Raw genomic sequence first — 23,692 nt, 5'->3', positions numbered from 1 at the left:
TTACTACATCATTACAGGCATCTAAAGCAAAGTCTTGGTGACAATATTTGTAAACATTCTTTAGCTCACAGAATAGGTTGGTGTCTGAAAGTTATGTATCTTACAACAATATTTGCAGTGCAGCATGTAAAACACTTTCATACTAAACCCTTTATGTAGTTCCATCAGTATATTATATTTGATCCTTGCATGTATATATTATACATAGTAAAGATGCCACTTGGTACATGCATTGTATTTGTATGAAAACAGTGCTGCATTTTTTGGTGAGATTAAATGAAACATTATATTTTGTTGGCCATTAGTTTGTTAATTTAGTTTCAGTTTTAAATATTTCACGTATGACTTGCAGGTATGACTGGGACCATGGCCACTACGATAGACGACTCCAGCCGGGGAACAAGTAGAACATCAGGTAGAGTGTAACCTCATGTTCAGCATGCATTCAATTATATATGAGCCTCACCCTGGGAACATTGACCTAAATGCACTTGCTTCAAGTGTTGCCCAAGATTAGCCTGTGCAGTCCACACAGGCTCATTAGGGACAGCACCATTTGCTAAGTCTGAATTTGTCTTTAAAAAAGACTGTGTCGAAACAAACAAATTCATACACATGAAAAGTGTGTCAAAACAAAAAAAATTTGTACACATGAAAAGTGTTGTCCCTGATTAGCCTGTGCGGACTTCTCCGGCTAACCTGGGATGACACTTTATGCACATGCATTAAACCCCTTTCTGCGGACTTCTCGGGCTAACCTGGGATGACACTTTATGCACATGCATTAAACCCCTTTCTGCGGACTTCTCGGGCTAACCTGGGATGACACTTTATGCACATGCATTAAACCCCTTTCTGCGGACTTCTCTGGCTAACCTGGGATGACACTTTATGCACATGCATTAAGCCCCTTTCTGCGGACTTCTCGGGCTAACCTGGGATGACACTTTATACACATGCATTAAACCCCTTTCTGCGGACTTCTCGGGCTAACCTGGGATGACACTTTATGCACATGCATTAAACCCCTTTCTGCGGACTTCTCGGGCTAACCTGGGATGACACTTTATGCACATGCATTAAACCCCTTTCTGCGGACTTCTCGGGCTAACCTGGGATGACACTTAATGCACATGCATTAAACCCCTTTCTGCGGACTTCTCGGGCTAACCTGGGATGACACTTTATGCACATGCATTAAGCCCCTTTCTGCGGACTTCTCGGGCTAACCTGGGATGACACTTTATGCACATGCATTAAGCCCCTTTCTGCGGACTTCTCGGGCTAACCTGGGATGACACTTTATGCACATGCATTAAACCCCTTTCTGCGGACTTCTCGGGCTAACCTGGGATGACACTTTATGCACATGCATTAAGCCCCTTTCTGGGGACTTCTCGGGCTAACCTGGGATGACACTTTATGCACATGCATTAAGCCCCTTTCTGCGGACTTCTCGGGCTAACCTGGGATGACACTTTATGCACATGCATTAAGCCCCTTTCTGCGGACTTCTCGGGCTAACCTGGGATGACACTTTATGCACATGCATTAAGCCCCTTTCTGCGGACTTCTCGGGCTAACCTGGGATGACACTTTATGCACATGCATTAAACCCCTTTCTGCGGACTGCTCGGGCTAACCTGGGATGACACTTTATGCACATGCATTAAGCCCCTTTCTGCGGGCTTCTCGGGCTAACCTGGGATGACACTTTATGCACATGCATTAAACCCCTTTCTGCGGACTTCTCGGGCTAACCTGGGATGACACTTTATGCACATGCATTAAGCCCCTTTCTGCGGACTGCTCGGGCTAACCTGGGATGACACTTTATGCACATGCATTAAACCCCTTTCTCCCAGACTGAGGCTTATTTCCAGCTTTATCTTAAAAAATCAGCAAACATTTAATTGTGTGTACCAAGCTTCTCCTGAATATTACAGATACTTAAATGTTAAGGGTATACAAGAATGAAGTTTGCAAGTTCAATTATTCACTTTGTATAAAGTGAGTCAACTTGAAAAAACAAACATTTTAAGACACCAGTTAACATGTTTCTGTGCTATTATTGTTAAATAATGTATGCTACTTTTTCATAGAACTTGTCCTTACAACTGGTAAGAAACCAATGTTTACAGTCAGTCTTAATTAAATCATCACTGAATGTTTGATTTAACTGTTTGGAAGTTTGAATGGCATTAATAGCGTCCTGTATCTTATGAATGTTTTGCATTTGCGCTAACCTGCTTACATGTCTGTACATAAATACATGAGCTGGCATGGCATGCTTTCTAATAATTACCAGTTTATGTACTGTTGACCAATTTAAGTCAACCTGGTATAAGGATTATATGAGCTATGTCATGCAAAAATGGGTCTTATTTCATAAGTGGCATCAGCATAGACTGGTCAGGAGCTACCTGCTTATGAGACTGCCTTACCTTGCATTACTTTATAGTGGAACAGGTAACTCCTGAACAGCCTGTGCAGGCTAGTCTTGAGCTACACTGATGGCATATGGCATTAGACCCATTTTTGCATGACGCTGCTCGTGGTATCAGATTGTTGTTATCATCAGTATTTCAATTAATTGCACACAATTTGTAACATTTCTTCAAAAGCAACATTTAAATTTCAAATTGTTGCATGCAAGAAGAAGCAAACTTGTTCTTGAAAATATTTTGTTTTAATTACAATCATTGACAAAAATTGCCCTGGAGTACTTGCCATGTCATGCTTTCTCCATGTAACCCGTTGCCATGCTACTTATCTCCCCTGACAACGCCCCTTGTAGCCACGACCACCACGCTGCAGACACCAAGTACCTTGTACAAATGTAAGTCTCTGTGCACAGTGTGTTGTGTAGTATCAATGTATGCAGAGAGACCAGCTAGGATACACAGATGAGATTAAATAGCCCCAAAAGATGCCCTCAAGATGTTTAATAGCCTCGCTATGGGAAAACAGGGTTTATTGCATGTGGGTAAAGTGTTTCCTAGATAATGCTGGGCAGTCCTTATAAGATTATCAGGGAAATCACTTTCCGCATTCATGAATTTTTGGATGAAAGGAAGTCTCTTCTCAACAGAAATCCAGTCTAGGCCTGCACAGGCTGATCTAGGATCAAACTTAATGCACATTCAATTAGCCCAGTTTCCCAGAGAGAGGCTTTGCAACTTACTTGCAATTTCATAGACTGATTCATTTGTTTGTGTCAAAGGTTGATTTATTTGTATTATTGCTGATATTTATTTTCCTTCTTCTATGCCCATAGTGCTTGCCGTTTGATACTTCTTGAGACTGTAACATGAAAACTTTACCAAGAAAATGTCAATTTGTGAGATGAAACAAGAAAATTGATTTGTCTAACTTGAAATTTCAAACAGTAGCTGCAGTTTGTTTTGGAGACTAAAGCTAGTTTAGCCATAAGCTTACAGTTTATTAATTGGAAATGTTTTTGGAGAAGGGCTGCTTCTTTTTGTGAAGGAATGTTAACAGAAGCTCATTCATATGATTGTGTCTGGGTGTAGTGATAGTCTTTGAATTTGTTTCTATTCTGTTAGAAGTAGTATATATTAGTTTTGACTATGGACTTAAAAGCATTTGCATTCAGCAGAAAGTGCTATGGCTGAAAAAGATTGTTCTATTCTTAAAAAAACTTATAGAATAATACATTAGAATGCGAACAAAAAACAAGATAAAAACATACACAAAACATCGCCATTCAAACCCTCTCCAAGTGGCTCATTATTGTGGATCTCCACTAACAGACTCCTCCACGAGCACTGATAACAGTGACCAGACCCCCCCAGTGGACAGAAGGCACTCTAAGTTAGCCGATGATGGTAAAACGTGCACTGCACTCTTCAATGTATCGAATGCACTCTTCGGACCACTTATAAAGTCTCATAGTTCTTTATTCTCCCTTAGTAGACTGTGGCTTTTTTTATAAAATAATTTATGGTCTGCAATAAGATAATTTATGTTCTGCAATAAGATAATTTATGTTCTGCAATAAGATCATTTATGTTGATTGTGTTTCAATAATGGCGTTTTTCATACTCTTTTTGTTTTAGTTTTCAGTTTAGTTAATTAAAATATAACTAATCATGTGCTATTATCTTTTCAATAAACGTCTTTAAGTCATTGTTGTCAGACTCCACATTTGTTCAAACCATGTTGATATGAGACTTGATAAGCTTGTACACACTTGTTATTTAACCTTCACCTATATTAAGTAGTTGATCGGCTGTATATAAGAGATGCTTTTAGAACTTGACATTGGGGTTCCTTCAGCTGTTGGGTATATTGAAATGTACATGTCTTGATATTATCAATACTGAAAGTACAGACGTTGTATGTTGAGAACCACTTTTTCCATTTAGTACATGTGTGTCTTGATATTATCGATACTGAAAGTACAGACGTTGTATGTTGAGAACCACTTTTTCCATTTAGTGAGATTGGCAGTCGATAAAACAATTATTTGGAATTTTAATGAACATAACTAAAACCTGGAATTTAATGCGTAGGAAGGGAATAATGTTGGCAATGGCCAAGGTTTATTTAAATGACACCATCAGAATGACAAAGAGCTGGTAGATTTATATGAGAAATGCACAATGCAGAATTGATTTGAGCATTTGATACATTTTTGTGCAATTTTGTGCAAGAGCACTGTATTTTGGTTTGCTGTGCTCAGGTATCGCACGTCTATGCATTTGTTCTTACTCCATATGCCAATGAGACAGTATTCTGTAAGAGCATGTTTTTTTTGGAAGAATATAGGGTAAGACTGCCAAAGTCTACCAGTTAAATAAACAATCTGCCCCTTTAATTAAAGTAAATGACCTGTGTTTAATTTATCACATTTGAAAAAAGAGTAACTTTTTAAAGTCTGTTACTAATCTCATCATTCAGTTCAGTTTTAAGATGGCTCCCAATTGAATTGTTCAAATATTTCATATCATTCTGTCAACATTTTGAAGGTTTTTACTTAAAAAAAATGTGTATGCCCCCCTTCGAAGAAGAGGGGGTATATTGTTTTGCTGGATGTCAGTTGGTCTGTTGGTAGACCATTTTGTTTCTGATCAATAAATCTCCAACAAATTGACCAATTGGCTTGATACTTTTCATGTGCATTGCCCTAGGACAGTCAAAGGTCAATGTCACTGTCACAATAGGTATGAAAATCATTTCCAAGCAATAACTCATCAACGAATTGACTGAATGGCTTGATACTTCATATGTGCATTGGCCTTGTACAATAGATGACCCCTATTGAAATTGAGGTCACTAGCTCAAAGGTCAAGATCACTGTCACAATAAGTGTGAAAATTGTTTCTGATCAATAACTCATCAACAAACTTACCAATTGGCTTGATACTTCACATGTGCATTGGCCTTAGACAGTAGATGACAGCTATTGAAATTTGGTCGCTAGTTTAAAGGTCAAGATCACTTTCACAATAGGTATGAAAATCATTTCCAAGCAATAACTCATCAACGAATTGACTGAATGGCTTGATACTTCATATGTGCATTGGCCTTGTACAATAGATGACCCCTATTGAAATTGAGGTCACTAGCTCAAAGGTCAAGATCACTGTCACAATAAGTGTGAAAATTGTTTCTGATCAATAACTCATCAACAAACTTACCAATTGGCTTGATACTTCACATGTGCATTGGCCTTAGACAGTAGATGACAGCTATTGAAATTTGGTCGCTAGTTTAAAGGTCAAGATCACTTTCACAATAAGTGTGAAAATTGTTTCTGATCAATAATTCGCCAACATATTGACCGATTGGCTTAATACTTCCGATGTGCATAGGCCTTGGACAGTAGATGACCCCTATTGAAATTGGGTTGACTAGGTTAAAGGTCAAGATCATTGTCACAATAAGTGTGAAAATTGTTTCCGATCAATGATTTGACCGCTTGGCTTGATACTTCATATGTGCATTGGCCTTTGAAATTAGGGTCACTAGTTCAAAGCCCTGTTTGGGGGCATATGATTCTCTGAACGTGGAATTCTTGTTAAATTATCAAATTCAAAAATTCATAATGAAATGTTAACAACGTTATTTAATACGCCAGATTGCATAGCAATTTTTTATGTAAAATAATGTAATTTTTCACAAAGACAAATTCTTATTAATTTTGTTTAACAATAAGTCATATTTATGATAATGTTTATGTCATTCAATTGTCTCGATACTGATAACTTACACAGATTTCATTTGAAATATTACATAAATATATATTCTGGGGGTTGTTGAGTCAAGGTTGGCTTAAACTTCAAACAATTATTGGGAACATATTTAAATGTTTGTATGACCGTTTAGTATAGTCTGCAACTGAAATATTTTTGTTTAGAAATTAGAATTATGTAATAGAATTTTTTATATATTCAATGAAAATGATAACCCAAATCGTATTTATAATCTTTTACCTATAAACTTCAAAATTCCAATGGAAAGCATTTTATAAAAAGCTTTTATTCATGCGCTTAAGCCTGTATAGTTAGGATAGTTTTATTGACCACTTGATGCTCCTAAATAAAGATTGAGCTTTAATGCATGTATAAAATCAGTAAATAACAGCACGCGGATGCAAAATCCATACAATTTATTTCAAATCTTTTGACAAAAACCTTTGACAGATATCAAGTCATGAGATCTATGTTGTGCATCTGGTCAATTTAGTGTAGTTTTGTCATTATATTCAGTATTTTGAATATTGTAATACCCGGTACATAATTTGTGAAAACGTTCTAATATTTTGAATAAGACTTGTATATGAGTACTTAAAATGTACATAATGTACAAAGGCAATGTTTATTCTCTTTGTAATCATATATAGCCTATAGTAAATGTCTTTTAGCACTTCTTGCTGAAAAAAGATATTCTTTGTATTCTGTCCTTTGGTTATACATATATGTAATGCCATTTATTTGTTTCTTACAGTTTACAATGTTTTAATACAAGAACAAGTATTCTTAATGTGATATGTAATGACTGTGCAATGAATATTTAATGTAGGATTATTTACTTCATTCAAAAAAAATCCCAAAGACACTCACTTTAAAACTGCCTGCTAAATAAAAAAAAAAAATAGTTGAATACATCTTTGTTGTATCAACAATATGCAATAACCATATTTTCACATTTTTGTATACTTTTTGTAAACAAGACAACTTTTTTATGTTTTTAAATGTAAATGACAATTTGTATACTTAAAAAGGATTTTTTCTTACGTCTCAAAATTGAAGAAACAAATACCTTTTAAAAATAAAAAATAAAAAGCAACAAATTGATACAAATAGTATCTTGATCTAGGACAGGAATGACTAAGGAAGCCCACAGAAGCTTTTGGCTATGTTTCCACAAAACGGGTAAACCAGGTATTTTGTTTTTCATAGAGCTTGTTCCAGGTATTCATTTCCACATAGCCGTCTGTCATGCTTCATTTCACTGTCTCCTCCTAATACAGTTCTAATCCCCACTGTTGGAGCATTTTTTTCGATCTCTCTTTATGACATGATCTACTGGTTCTACCCAGGAAACTTCAATAAGCCTTGGGCTTTCAAATGAAGTACACTAAAATAAATAGGCTTAAACTAATTACATACTATGCTGTACATTACAGACTATGCCAAGGGCACGCCGAGGTTCAAGAAGCAGTTCTCTCATCGGGGCAGCATGGGCTCCTCCCGTCATGTACACTTCAAGCCCGGACTTATGACTGACAAGGAGCACATCGCTTTCTTTGGGCCTCTCATGAAACTGGATGAGGTAGGAATAGATATCACAGTTGGACCATATTTTGTTGTTAAAATCTGTGTTGAATAAGCCATTTACATTATTACATGTAGTAGAATATGCCAAATACTCTTTAGGACAAGGTTAATTGCAGACAAAGAGCACATTGCTTACTTTGGGCCTTATGAGGTAAGAAGAGACGTTATAGTAGGACAGTATCTTTAAACACAATAATGTGTTTTTATTAATCAGGTTTTCCGAAGGAAAAAACTGGTTATTAGATTGGCGAATGCGGGCGGGCTGGCTGGCTGGCGGGCTGGCGGAATAAGCTTGTCCGGGCCATAACTATGTCGTTCATTGTCAGATTTTAAAATCATTTGGCACATTTGTTCACCATCATTGGACGGTGTGTCGCGCGAAATAATTACGTCGATATCTCCAAGGTCAAGGTCACACTTTGAGTTCAAAGGTCAAAAATGGCCATAAATGAGCTTGTCCGAGCCATAACTATGTCGTTCATCGTCAGATTTTAAAATCATTTGGCACATTTGTTCACCATCATTGGACGGTGTGTCGCGCGAAATAATTACGTCGATATCTCCAAGGTCAAGGTCACACTTTGAGTTCAAATGTCAAAAATGGCCATAAATGAGCTTGTCCTGGCCATAACTATGTCATTCTTTGTGAGATTTTAAAATCATTTGGCACATTTGTTCACCATCATGGGACGGTGTGTCCCACGAAAGAATCACGTCAATATCTCCAATGTCAAGGTCGCCACGACTAAAAATAGATTTAAAAAAAAAAAAAAAATTACAAGGGGGGTTAATTTTTTTTGGTCATTTCAAAAGTTCAGTTTGAGTTTTCTCCCTTTATCAGATTTTTTTTTCACAATGAAAACCTGGTTTTGTGACAATTTTGTCCCTTGTTTATTTTATGATGGATGAGGTTGAATTAACGTCATAGTAGGAACGTTGTTAGAGCCCTTACAATATTATTAGAATATGCAAAATAAAGGCACTTTAAGTCTGTTTATTTGCACAGAAAGGGCACATTGATTACTTTGGTCCTCCCATGAAACTTGATGAGGTAGGCAAACACGTCATAGTCGAACCAATTTTTTAAACACATTTTATCTATGTTGTAAAAGCCCTTTATATTATTAATATACTAGTCCACAGACACATTAAGCCTGGATTCATTACAGACAAAGAGCACTTCTGACCTGTCATGAAGCAGGAAGATGTCAGGATAGATGTAATAGTAGTGTTGTATTTTATAATTATGCTAATGTGCCTTTGATGTACAACATTGAGCAAACATGTGCAGTAAAGTGTGTTAAATTTGTTTATTTTCAATACATCATTTGACATTTTATTGTGGTTTTCAGCAATTTTCTTTTCTAACATGAATAAAAAAGACATGAAATGCAAACATGATGGAATATTAGAAAATCCAGACAAGTGTTTGCACATACCGGTAGTAATATCCGTGTATTCACTGATTTTTCTGCACTTTTATAGTTTTAATCTCATGTAAGGTATCATGTTACCATATGCATAATATTTCTACTTAAACAGTTGAAATCCAAAAAGGTTACTTTAAACAATCAACATTATTGTTTTAATAGCAATAAATCCTGTGCTTACCAAATATTAAAATAACAACACAATTTGCATATTCCTTACTCTCCATCAGAAAAACAGTAAGGGTTACCAAAACAGTGAAACCTTTGCTAACACTTGTTGTTCCTATTTCAGATCAAAGGTGGCCAGGACACGTTGACAGACTTCATCTTCAGCAAGTACTTCATGACTTCCCACACGGAGGCCATGGGGCTGTCCATTGAGAAAGGTAGGCATAGAAATCAGGCTGTAGTGAATGGCCAGTTCCTCACTTGTAAATTATGCTACTTAATTTGTGTTAAATATTCGTATGGTATTCATTTTGGTAAATTTTACAATGATCTGTATGTACTGTTACTATGCTAACTTTATGTACTATTGCAATGGTTACTGTATGCACTGTTGCTATGGCTACTTTATGTACAGTTGAATAGTTACTGTATTTGTGGTTGCTATGTTTACTCAATGCACTGTTGCTATGAACGCAGGTTACACAGACACGACAGAGGAGACGCTGGGGGAGGCTCTGCACACCTGCCTCAACATCTACAACATAGGCACGTCTCAGCGCCTTGAGCTGGTATTCTTCAAGCAGGCTATCCATCATGCAGCCAGGCTTAGTCGGGTGCTGGTAGGGTTACACTCCACTATTCTCCTGTATTAAAACAAAGCAACAGATCACTGCAAAATGATAAAATTCAGGATTCATATTTTGAAGTGTGGTCTTTTGTTGAAGTTTTTTCTATTGTTTCTTTCAAACCTTGAGTATCAGAAATTCATGCAATAAAGTTTGTAATTCTCCAAAATATTGGCCTTTGGATATTACTTCCTAAACTATTGTTAGCGTATTTCTAGGCATTGTTACTTAATTGACATTGATTCTCAGGAGTTTCTAACCTTATTTCACAAAAAATCTGATGAATAATCTATTTTAAAAGTGAATTCCCATAAATTCTTCCATTGTAAGCCTCATGTAGTAACCATGGTAACTGCTGTTGCAGGCTCTACAAGGTGGCCATGGCCTGTTGCTTGGGACCTCTTACTCCACCGGCCGCGCCACCCTTGTCAGGCTGGCCTCCTACATCGCACACTGCAAGGTAAATACCCTATCATATTGGATGTATGGAAAAAGAATGAAAGAACAGCAAGTGTCAAATCTTTAATACAAGAAATATTATGAAAGGGCAAGTGCTGAATGTTGTTGTATTATGAGTATAAACCAAAAATTTGTATGATTACAAAAATGAGTTTATACAATTCAAAAGGGTTTTTTCTTTAGTGAAATCATTTCATTATGAAAATGTAATTTCACCAAAAATGTGTCATGTGATTGATCAGTAACAGAATATGTGGCCATGAAAGTGCTTGATGTGCATGTCATTTAAATTGAGGAAAGTAACAATATTTGAATGGTTGCATTCTTTGGAAAAAAATAGTTAAAGGTATTTTTGACCTTTATATTGATGATTCACATCAAATTTATAGTATTTACAGTATATTAGTATGTAAAATAACAAATGATTATTTTGTCTGGGCTTTGCTTGATTACTGATTTGCTCAGTTTAAGTAAAGTAAATGTATATAGAATTATAGAAGGAAAACATATTTAGTATTGATGGAATTACTGTCTGAATGTGTTGATAGAGACCACCAGGGTTCTGCTGTGAGACTAACTGTCGTGGAGTAAGCTATTTCACCTCTGTTTGAGAGGGCAAAATCCTGAATGGGTGACTGGTCAATGGGATACAATGCACTATGGGTGAAATGGGTAACACTAAACTATGGGTCCACGGGCATTAGGTTACACTGCACACTGAAAGCTATATTGTATTGGGAAATATGTATGTTATTTCAGTTTTAACTACTGGCAACAATTGTAAAAGAAACCAGTGAATATGAAAGTCTGAATCCTGCCAAAACTCTAAAAGTACTTAAACTAGTTTGATGGAATTGTATGTGTATTGACGGCCATATGGGGATAATATGCATGCTATTTCAGTTTTTGTCAGACAATTTGTCATTATTTTGGTTTAAAAAATTGGGGACATTAAAATCTTAATATTGCCACAACTCAAAAAGCACTATAGCTAGGTTGTACATTGAGGGCCATATAGTGAACATTAAATTTTTATCACAAATTTAGTTGTTGCTATGACAGAATTAATTAAAAACCATCATCTGCATTCTGCCATAACTAAATGTACTAAAGCTGGTTTGATGAAACTTATGTAGATCCTTTTCTTACTGCAACAACATTAACCCAGCAGGGGATTTTGATTTTCTGAGACAAATCTCTTGTTAAAATAGATCAAGAGTTGAGCCCCCTTTTACAGAAAGTTTTCAGTATGCTTTTTATGCCCCCGGTAGGGTGGCATATAGCAGTTGAACTGTCCGTCAGTCAGTCTGTCCGTCTGTTCGAAAACTTTAATGGTCATAACTTTTTTAATATTGAAGATAGCAACTTGATATTTGGCATGCATGTGTATGTCATGAAGCTTCACATTTTGAGTGGTGGAAGTTCAAGGTCAAGGTCATCCTTCAAGGTCAAAGGTAAAAAATAAATAAAATCTGTCTGTCCGACCATCCGAAAAAAGCTTTAACATTGGCCATAACTTTTTCAATATTGAAGATAGCAACTTGATATTTGGCATGCATGTGTATCTCATGAAGCTTCACATTTTGAGTGGTGGAAGTTCAAGGTCAGGGTCATCCTTCAAGGTCAAAGGTCAAAAAAAATAAATTCAAAGCGGCGTTCTCATGAAGCTGCACATTTTGAGTGGTGGAAGTTCAAGGTCAAGGTCATCCTTCAAGGTCAAAGGTCAAAAGAATTTTTTTTTTAAATATCAAAGCGGCGCAATAGGGGACAATGTGTTTTTGACGAACAAATCTCTTGTTTTTATCAAATATTAGGCTGGTTAGTGCATGAGCTTCAGTTTGTGAAAAAAGATTAACTTTGTGTTATTGGACATGTTAAAAAAATCCAGCATTTGGTTACCGTAACACGCTGTGTATAACGCGCATTTATGTATAACGCGCATCTACTTTTTTAAACTAAAAAATCGGGAGAAAAAGTTTTTTAAGCAAAAAAATCGGGGGAAAAATTCCGTACCACAGGCTAACTGAAAATCGTAATATTTACATTGCCGATCTTCCGTGTTCTTTTATTGCTTCAATTATTAATTATTTTAAAGACGATAACGATACAACTAGTTTGTGTGTGTTTTTTAAATCATATTATGCGTTAAAATAAATGTTTGGATTTAAATGAATTATGTATGAAATGCACACTTTCCACGAGGATACCATCAAGGTTTTCATCATATGTCTCCGAAGTAACTGTCCACGATTTTATCGTGGAGGAGTACACATAACGGATGGATTAGTTATAACTAAGAAACTGACATTATCGATTGGTATTGTCACGTGGTTATTCATGCGTGACTTATTCACAACCGCGCATTTATTTACATTGCTGATATCATGCGTTCTTTTCGAGTGTCTATAATTGACAGGAGACTTTAACGACTCAAACTTCTCAACACCATAACGACATTACCGGCGATAAAGAAACAATGGAGGTGTGAAGCCGTTTGCCGGTTCGCATGTTTTGATAATAGCCCAGCTACACAAAACTTGACAGGTGACGCAAATTGCTCGATAACCACATCCTCAATCTTGACAAGACGTATGAAAACGTGTAAACAAACACAACTTCAATTTTATTAACACAGTTGAAAAGCAAGAAAAATAATCATAAAGATTGCGGGAAAGACCTTGCCGACATACTATTGTAAATCGACAAGTGCCTCCAAATACATTGTGTAACCCTAGTACAGTAGGGTATAATATTGTGGGAAAGCAATAACATTTAAATAAAAATGGCTTCCTTGTTTTTCATTCTCTTCTTCAAATTTATTTGATTTAAATGCTCTGTACGTACCTGAATAAGATAGAAAATATTTATGTTAACTTTATAATGTTTGTCCATCTTATTCAGATCGTAAATAAAACACTATTATTAACATAGTTACAGTTTAAACAGCTGTAGTTGTGCATAACGGGCATCAAGTTTTTAAAATGAAATTTTGGGGTAAAAAAGTGCGCCTTATACACAACTTTTTACGGTAAAAAGCTAGCCATACACTCGCTTCTTTGTCAAATTATTATGAAATCAGCATGTAACAAATCATAGTACGAACATTTGGAATATGATGACAGATAATTATCAGTTGCTTATATAAGTACCATCAGCTTTTTTGGCAAATAAATCATAAAAGTATGCACATTCAACAACAGAATGGCAAGGCACTGTGGTGGTGTGTTTTGATCGGTCTTGTTCTTTGCACAGATGGGTCGCACTAGAAAGCAGAGAAGAATGGTAGGTTATATTGGTGGTAGCTATATGTGCCATATTTTAACATCTTATACTGTTTTGTTTTTTAAAGATTTTATTTGGCTGCGGCTTTAGTACTAGCTTTTGTATGAGTATTAATGTATTAAATTCATGTTGCTCTGTTACGGCCACCTTAGGCCACGACTTTTATATTTCTTGGTTTACAAAACCGCCGACCCTAATTTTTGGAAAATGGGAAAAAAAATAAAATCGGAAAATCGTCTTTTTTTATATATTTTATTCCCGACCGCACTGAAAAACGAGCGAAACGAGAAAAAAAAACAATCCGGTTTGAGTACGGTTGCGAATTAAATCAAGTAAGTACAATCAACAATTGGTTCACCATATATTACAGAGATCGGGATATTTTTCAATGTGACACAGTATGTACCAGTCCTATTATGGGCACTTATCAAAATTTATTTAATTACAGACAATAGGTAAAATCAGCGTCAGTAAAATGTCGACCGCATCAACATTTATTTCCGAGTCTGTGACGCAACTATATTGTTTAACATGTTTATTATATTAAACAAACCCGATATTATAGTAGATAAAAAAGTATTACCTTGCAATTTGATAATTAGTATAAATAATCCAATAAAACACTGCCATTATTTACGATAAATGTGTTTAGGAATTTCGTAAACACGTCCGCCCTAGTTTATAGGAACTGTACAGAAAGTTTGGAAATCGGAACAAATCGGTATATCTCGGAAAATCATTGATAAATGTATTTGTTGTTTAAATGCTTAGGGCCGAGTAATTTCGGAAAATCGGAACTCAACTTGCGTAAAATACTAGCTCAATTAACCGTTAAACTCCGCCTCCGTTCTCTGCAAAAGATTCGAAGGCGGAGCTATGCACGTGCTATTATTAAATTGGAGGATTGCAATTGAGAAACAAACGCACGATTGGTTCGGCATGTTGATTGCTAGACAAAGGAAGCCAATTTTGTCGGCGCGAAATTTGTCGCTTTATTGCTTTAGACAGCAAGCGGCTTTCCTTTGATGACGTCAAACTGTCAATTCACACAGACTGCACATTTTCGGAAGACTTTAACTGGCTCCTTGTTTACAATTCCAGTAAAAACACTTGCTAACATTAAACTTTGGATTAAATTATCAAAATAAAGCAAAAGCCAAGTTGACAAATAAATTATGATTGTATTAATTCGCGTCAGTTCAAATAAGACGTTTTGCGTTGTAAATCAACGAGTTTTCATGACAACAACAACTTTAACAAACATTACCGCGACGACGCGGGGATCGATCTACCTCGATTTTTTTTCATGGACGATGTCATAAGTCCAATAAGAGCAAACACATACTTTGTATATGAGTAGTTTATCTTATATAAGATTTATGCAACGGGCATCGCATTGCGTAATGGTGCGCATCGAATTACGGAAATGAAGCGCAGTTTTTTGTTTTAATGGGAGAAGAACGCATGTCATTTAATGGAGTGTTTAAAATTGCCTGATGTTACAAAAGTTGCTTTTAGGTGACTCATTTCATTTGAAGATATAGATGTGTTTCATTGCATAATTTGATTTTTCGTCTCTGTGTTAAGGTTATAAAAGATATGATGTCTTTGTTCTGATGTTATTAGTATTAACTTATTTTTCCAATGATGTTTTTTTTTTTTTTTTTTTTTCGACCGCCCGATGGACCATTTTCAAAATAATTTTTGTAAACCAATATAAAAAAAAGTCGTGGCCTTACACTCTAGTTTAGAACAAGGTGTAGGGTACTTCTTGCAAACCTGGCTGCGCTTTGCTGTGTATTACAATGAACTTACTACCAGGTGTTAGCTCTTTGTTTTATATTTTTAAATTAATAAATGTTTTGGTATGAAATAGCACACATCTGTTTGTTTGTATGTCCCAGGCTTCCACTAATGCCTGGGGTTGGTCTGTCTGTCTGTTCGTACAAGATTTGCCCTAGATGGCACGTTTGGTATAAAATCAATACAGGTTGCTACAAAGATTTGATACTTGCATGGATGTTATACTTAAAGGGACCTTTTCACTGAATGTAGCATGTTTTGAAGTTTGTCATTAAATGCTTTTAATTGATAAATGTAAAAATCAAAATTAAAGAGTTCCAACTGACCCTTGGAGTGAAAGTCTAGCGCTGAGACATCTCGGCCATCCGTGCTGACATTATACTTCTCGTACAAGTCTGATTTTTTTTCAATTTTGCCAATTTATCAAAATGTGAAAAGGTCCCTTTAAGCACTCTCAAAAGATCCACATTTCATGACCTAATTTTGACATTGACATTGATCATATTTTGGACTTTGCGAATTTAGAACTTTCAAATTCTTGATAACCACAAAATAATGTTGTGCGTCTATCATTGTTAAGGCTTTCTTCAAAGCTTTGATAATTGCATGGATATTATTCACTTAACACTCAACACACCCACATTATCTGACCTCATATTGACATTGAAATTGATCTGCTTTAGGAATAATTCAGGAGGTGCAAATTCCTTGTTAACCCAAATAATGAATTTTGTCTAACATCAATGATCCTATGTAAAAAAACAACACTATCAGCACAATTTAATGATACTGATCTCTTTTTTACCTGAACCTTTACCTACTTTTGGACTTAATATATATTGAGGAGGTCAGATTATTGGTTCTTCCAAAATGATGCATTTCTTTTAACACCAATAATGCTTTCTTCAAAGCTTTTATACATGGACGATGTCTTTAAACACTTTCAATACAACCTGACTGCGTTTTAATCATGAAGTTGACTTTTAGAATTTAGACTTTTTGAGAAGGTCCAAAGTCTTGTCTAACCCAAAGTCTAAAGTCTAACCCAAAATGATGCATGTGATCCTACATCAATACATCTACTTGCAAAGCTTGTGATACTTATATGGATGTTATATAAGTACACTCTCAACTCCAATGCATCACCTGACCACATTTTTACTTTGACATTGACCTATTTTTGTACTAACACTAATGCATAAGGTCAACAATCTTGTTTAATGCAAACAGGCTGTTAGATTCACATCAATACTATGTACTAAAAAGCTTTGATAGGTCCATCCAACACTATGCAAACTCACATCCCGCGACCTTATTGTGACCTTAAAATTTACCTAATTTTGGACGAAGACTTATTAAATGGAGCAATGAATCGATACTGACAAAGTTTCAATTGTTAACTGAATGAAGTATCTTTTTATTCTGGGAATTTTTCCTTTAAAAGTCATGAACAATGGTTGAAATTGCATGCAGAATATAATAACAGTGGCTTATTCCAATTTTCTTGGAAGAGACAAGATCATGGGTTACGTGGACATTCTAATTTGTGAATTTCTTTTAATAAATTTTCTGGCAGAGTATCTTCTTTTTCATCAAGTAGTTTTAAATTGATTAAAATATCTACTTGTGTTCCAACATTAATTTTTTTTGTTTTAAATCGTCATTTTCCTTCATTGGCATCGCTCTGGAGAGCGGCGACTAGTATGTAATACATTTTTTTCGCTTATGGGAGGAGAAGTTATTTAACGGATCAATGTATATATTTTTGTTTTAATATCATAAATAATTACCTGTTATCTCTAGCTAATCCCTTTTCAGGGAGTTAATTATCCTGAAAAATTTAAGCGCTGGGAATCATCCACCTCTAATAAAGAAAACCAAGTCAGGTTAAACATAGTACAATGTAACCTAACCGAAAAACAAGAACAACAACTCATCTTTCCTTTCCGGATAACCACGAGTGCACGCCTATTTTGGCTCAGGACTTTTTCGTTCTTTTAATCGTGTTTATTGTCGGAGTTTGAGGGATACATTTTATTTATCTTTTTTGTATATTATTCGGTTTACTTTTTTATTCTTTTTATTGCAGTTTTTGTTATAATTCTGCTTTTGCTGGGTATCGTTTTTTATAGTGCTCATGTACATGAGCACGTGCACCACGAGGTTTTCGTTCCATTTCCTTATATAGGTAATCCACGAGGACTTCGTGCCTTTTTCCTAAATAAATAATTGAGGGAAATTGTACAGCGTTTGTTTATTTACATTGTTCTTTAAATTTAACAATTGGTTTTTGTCTGTTGTAGGCTCTTTCTGTTTCTTTTGTTTTCAGAAATGAACTTTCAAAAGAGAGGTTCGTGTGGTCACATCAAGGCAAGGTGGGATTCTCATGACACTTGCCTGGCATGTACCGGTTGTACTCTACTTAAAAAGTGTGCCGTGTGCAAATTATGGTCTTACGACATATGAACACAAGCTGGTCGCCGTCGGACATCGATCAGCCGCAAACGCCACAAACCTCTAACGGATGTTGATTATCCGGTGACTTCACTGGTCACGGATGACCAGCTGACATTTCAGTCACCGGATACCGGGCACAATGGTGATGTTGTCTGTCGGCCATCATCTGACCGTATGACTCCCACCATACATACCGGGGACATTGATCGTGGACCTACAGATCGATCAATGTCTGACCAAATGGCAGCCGCCATTCTAAGGTCTTTGGCCGGTGACGTAACCGGTCATGATATGACAGGCCTGTCACCGGTCAGGTCCGGTCATGATATGACCGGCCGGTCACCGGTCCGGTTCGGTCATGATATGACCGGCCGGTCACCGGTCCGGTCCGGTCATGATATGACCGGCCGGTCACCTTCACCGGTCCAGTCCGGTCTGGTCACCAGTCAACAGTCAGAAGAAGACATCGATCTTCATCATCGGATTACTCTTCTTCCAACTCGTCATTGACGAATGAATCTTCGTCATCAAGGAGTAGACATCGGACACGCTCATCTTCGTCTAGTGATTCTCATGGCGGCTACGCGCGTAAGCGATCACATCGTCGTTCACGGAGACGCTATTCCAGAAGATCCCGGTCTCATCGCAGCCGATCTACATCTCGACATCACAGCCGATCCAGATCGCGACATAGCAGAAAAAGAGCACGTCGACAAACCTCACGTTGACATTGTACCTACCATTCGGGTAGTCGATCGCCGTCTTATTCCTTTATGGAATCACATGTTTCCTCACCACATGTGTCGGCTCCCATGGTAACAGCCACACATGTTGGAATTTCAGGAGCGCAGCTAACAACTACTGCTACATTATCAGCACCACGGGTGTCTTTGACTGTATCTAGTCGTATACCCCACTAATGCTACCCATTCGAATTCTGATGTTCTATGGGTACAGAATGCGTCTGGTCATTTTGTACCGGTCAATGCTGATAAGCATTATCTAATTGCTGACGTCGTGGATGATCATTCATCTTTACCAGACAATCTGGCACAAGATAGTTTCATTCCTGTTCCTGCTGTTTCTCTACACACCTCTGTTCCTGTAGAGAGTGAAGCTGAATAGGATGCGGACATTGATACAGATAAATTTTTGGCTTCCAGTTCTCAAATTTACGAGCTGATATTCCAGACCCTGGGTGAAGAGTTGTGTCCACGACCTGTGGAGACTTCTTCTAATTCAACGATCTCGATCACTGAACAACTCGTTTGTACGCTTGATCCCACCATGGTTACTAAGGCGCGTTCCTGCTTGGATACACGCCTTCCCATTGGTACTACTGTCTTATCTGTTTTTCAATCGTTGGAATCAGTGAATAAAACGAGTTCTAAACAAGGAGATATGTGGAAAGTACCGAAGGATTTTGCGGAGTTTAAACTTCAGGAACGTAACTACAAACCGCCAGTACCGGATCCGACTTTCGGTTTAGATTGTTCTAAATTACCATCGCAGGATCCAGACATCAATAAGCTGTTGCTTACGATGCCTAGTTCATCTACTTCAGTGTCTGTCCCTTTTTCCATGATAGAACATTGGGAAAGTAGAAAGCGAAGATCGTTAGGTCTATCCAACCAGGTAGACTTAATGCTAGCAACCTTGTTACACTTGGTTTGTGATTGGTCTGATTCAGTTCCGGAAGAACTTCGGGATTTATTGATCCACCTATCACGAACAGCATTATCCCTTTCACATAATGCTGCTGCTTCAATGTCTGAGATGTTAAGGATTCGTAAAGATCTTATCCTTTCATCTTTACCTAAAGATTTTCTATTAGAACCAGGTATGAACTCGCTCAGAACGGCTCCTCTCACATCAGGTTTCCTTTTTGGTGGAAGGATACAAGAAGCAATCACAGCTGACAAGAATGACCAACTTCATGCTTCTTTAGCTAGAAACAATTCTGGACAATGCCGAGGAGCCTTTAAGCAGCCTTCTTTTAGGCCACCAGCAGTTCCAGCACCCAAGAAGGCTAAGAGAAACAATCTTTTCTCTAAAAGACCTGCTGTTAATCCACGGTCGGGTCCTAATAGGCCTTCTTCCTATAACAGACCTTCTTTTTCTAAGAAGTTGTCTGGTAGAGATTCTGAGAAAAAGAACAAACCCAAGCGGGATCAGAGGAATTTGCAAACCTTCTGCTGGCAAGGGCGTACCGCCTCCTTATCAGCCCTAGGCCCCTACCCTTTCTACCTCCACAACCTCCAATGCCGGAAATACCAGTCGGGGCCAGACTTTTCTATTTTTCAAACTGATGGCTTCAAATTACTTCGGACGCATGGGTTCATTCTCTGGTGACAAAAAGGCCTGACTTTTCAATTCGAAAAAAGGCCTTCACTTTCTCGCGTTCCAATAGAACTGGTATCTCAGCATCCACATATTCCACAGTCCATTCTCGGGCTCTTGGAAAAACAGGCGGTAGAAAGGGTTCAAGATCCTTATTCTCCAGGATTCTACAGTCGTCTTTTTCTTGTTCAAAAGAAAAATGGTTCCTGGAGACCAGTAATAAATTTAAAAGCGTTAAACATGTACCTTCTTAAACCAACTTTCAAAATGGAGACTCCTTCCTTCATACGGAACTCCATCAAACCCGTGCACTGGGGGGTGTCTTTGGATACATCCCAACTTCCAGAAGTACCTTCGATTCGCCTTTCATGGCCAAGTCTACCAGTTCTGGGCCATGCCATTTGGGTTGGCGACCGCCCCACGAGTTTTTACCAAACTAATGGCTGCAGTCGGAGCTCACCTCCGAGTTCACGGGATTGTTCTTCTTCAGTATTTCGACGACTGGCTCTTACACCAGCTCGATTGTCATTTACTTCTGACCAACCTAGAATTCTTTTGGAAGGAACTCCTCTCTTTAGGACTCCTCAATGCAGACAAATCAGACCTCATCTCTTCTCAGGACTTCACTTTCGTGGGAATGAATTTCTTGACACACATCAATCGGGTCAGAGTGTCATGTCAACATATATCAGACCTTCTGGTAAAGGTCAACTGGGTTTTGTCCCAATCTCATATAACAGCTCAAGAATTCCTCTCTCTCAACGGTATCCTGACCTCAGTAGCAGACTTTGTGCAGTTGGGACGTCTATTCCTACGTCCTCTTCAGCATTATCCCTCAGCTTGTTGGAAATGGTCTCCGGGCAATCTGTTACAACAGATTCCAATCCATCCTTCCCTAGTGTCTCATCTTCAGTGGTGGCTAGACGAGGAGACTCTCTTAGCAGGAGTACCAATTCTTCCTCAGCAATCGTCATTACATCTAATCACGGATGCGAGCAAGAAAGGATGGGGTGCTCACTTGGAACCTCTCAGTCTAATAGTTTCAGGGTTGTGGTCTCATCAGGAATCTCACCTTCATATCAACAATCTAGAAATGCGAGCAGTATTTCTAGCTGTATCTCATTTCCAGTCACATCTTCGAGACTCTTGTGTGATGGTGTCAACAGACAAAACATCGGTGGTGGCTAACATCCAGGCACAGGGGGAACACATTCTCAATCCCTGTATCTGAAAACCAAGAAATTACTTGTTTTTTTGCAAAACACTCAACATTTTTATTCTGGCCAAATACATACCAGGTCGCCTCAACGCCCTGGCGGATGGGTTGTCTCGCAAACACCAGATACTTCCATCCGAATGGACACTTCATCAAGAAGTGACCAACCAGATCTTTTTCAAGTTCGGTTATCCCCTGGACGATCTATTAGCGACCAGACACAACTACAGACTACCTCTGTATGTGAGTTCAGTTTATGATCCAGCAGAGTGGGCAATAGACGCGCTTTCGTTCGCTTGGGACCAACTGGAAGCTTACGCCTATCCCCCACCCATTCTAATTCCCCAAATATTGGCGAAAATCAGGGTGAGCTCATGCCGGATACTCCTGATTGCCCCTTGGTGGCCCAGGAGATCTTGGTTCAACGATCTTCTCAGTCTCCTGTACTATTATCCCAGGAAACTTCCTCACAGATCAGATCTTCTATCTCAAAGCGGCAGACTACATGCGGATCCAGTAATTTCCACTTACACGTCTGGCCGTAATCAGGCAATCTCTGCAGAAGAAACGTTTTTCTGTCAGGGCTTCAACCCTTGTTGCTTCTGCGAGGAGAAAATCCACCAAAGCAGTCTATTATTCTTGCTGGAAACTCTTCTCTAATTGGTGTATTCGAGGGAAAATTGATCCCCTCAATCCCTCTGCTAGACACATAGCGGATTTTCTCATCTATCTTTTTGATGAGAAGAAACTTTCTCTTAGCTCTATCAAAGGATACAGATCTATGATTTCGCATACATTGGTTTTTACTAAGTCATCACAAATCTGTGCTGATCCAGCGATTTTGAAACTGATTAGAGCTATGGAACTTAAACGTCCTGTATCTTGAACACTGGCTCCTAAATGGGATTTAGCTTGTGTACTTGGTTCGTTTACTAAGGCTCCCTATGAACCTCTTGATCAGGCTTCTTTACAGTTCCTAACCTGGACGACCGTTTTTCTTCTTTCTATGGCTTCATCCAAACGGAGAAGTGAAATTCATGCTCTTTCTATAGAAGATAACCATCTTCGTTTTGATGCTGTCGATGGATCTGTTTCATTATTATGTCAACCAGGAATTCTTGCTAAAAATCAACTTCCCTCTATGGCTTCCAAACCCTTCAAAGTTCCAAGTCTTTCTAGAACTTGTGGACATGAAGATGATGATAGACTCCTTTGCCCGGTAAGGGCTTTGAAGTTCTACCTTAAGAGAGTAAAGTTTATTCGAGGTTCTCGTAAAAGACTTATCATTCCATTAAAAGGGGGGGAGATGTGTCTGTGGCTTCTATTTCCCGTTGGATAGCCTCAACAATTAGGAAAGCTTATTCTTCTCTTTCATCCAGTGATTTATCCCTGTTTAAGATAAGACCGCATGAATTAAGAGCTCTTTCGGCTTCGTGGGCTTATATTAATTATACCCCACTGTCTGAAGTGCTTCAAGCTGCTTTCTGGAGGAATCCTACCACCTTCTCCTCTTTTTATCTTCGTCTTTGTGCCAACAAGACAATTTGTATATGTTGGGTCCTCTTGTTGTGGCTCAAACTGTTATTTCTTCTATGGCGTAAGTACTCTAGGCCATCCGAGAATTAAGTATGTACAATATGGTACTAAAGAAGATAATCTGTGGACATGATCTACGATCTCTGGCTGAAAACCCTAAATATGGGTTCTGCTGTGATGGGAAAAAATATGCGAACCTTCCTGCTGCAAAATCAGCTAGAGATAACAGGTAATTATTTATAATATTAAAACAAATTTTAAAAGTAAAATTCATTTTAATTATTAAATACTTACCTGTTATCGGTAAGTCCCACCTCCCACCCCGCTCATCGACATTTTATGTTTTTGTAAAGTAAAGATGAGTTGTTGTTCTTGTTTTCCGGTTAGTTTACATTGTACTATGTTTAACCTGACTTGGTTTTCTTTATTAGAGGTGAATGATTCCCAGCGCTTAAAGTTTTCCGAATAATTAACTCCCTGGAAAGGGATTAGCTAGAGATAACAGGTAAGTATTTAATAATTAAAATGAATTTTACTTTAAAAATTTGTTTTAAGAATATCTTGCATAGT

General features: G+C 37.6%; 1 protein-coding gene across 2 annotated transcripts in view; it reads left to right on the top strand.

Moving 5' to 3' along the window:
* LOC127855398 (dynein heavy chain domain-containing protein 1-like) overlaps positions 1 to 23,692 on the top strand; it is a 269,484-nt gene that overhangs the window by 146,864 nt on the left and 98,928 nt on the right. Inside the window, exons 66-72 of one of the 2 annotated variants that reach the window (XM_052390922.1) lie at positions 353 to 415; positions 2,798 to 2,839; positions 7,655 to 7,800; positions 9,528 to 9,621; positions 9,881 to 10,023; positions 10,394 to 10,489; positions 13,741 to 13,770. In XM_052390922.1, coding sequence (XP_052246882.1) covers positions 353 to 415; positions 2,798 to 2,839; positions 7,655 to 7,800; positions 9,528 to 9,621; positions 9,881 to 10,023; positions 10,394 to 10,489; positions 13,741 to 13,770 — 614 coding nt within the window. The remainder of the gene's footprint in view (positions 1 to 352; positions 416 to 2,797; positions 2,840 to 7,654; positions 7,801 to 9,527; positions 9,622 to 9,880; positions 10,024 to 10,393; positions 10,490 to 13,740; positions 13,771 to 23,692) is intronic. The other variant, XM_052390924.1, reaches the window with a different exon arrangement.

This window comes from Dreissena polymorpha, chromosome 13 (assembly GCF_020536995.1).
Source record: "Dreissena polymorpha isolate Duluth1 chromosome 13, UMN_Dpol_1.0, whole genome shotgun sequence".
NCBI classification, from domain to species: Eukaryota; Metazoa; Mollusca; class Bivalvia; order Myida; family Dreissenidae; genus Dreissena; species Dreissena polymorpha.
This window is presented reverse-complemented; position numbering and strand designations above follow the sequence as displayed.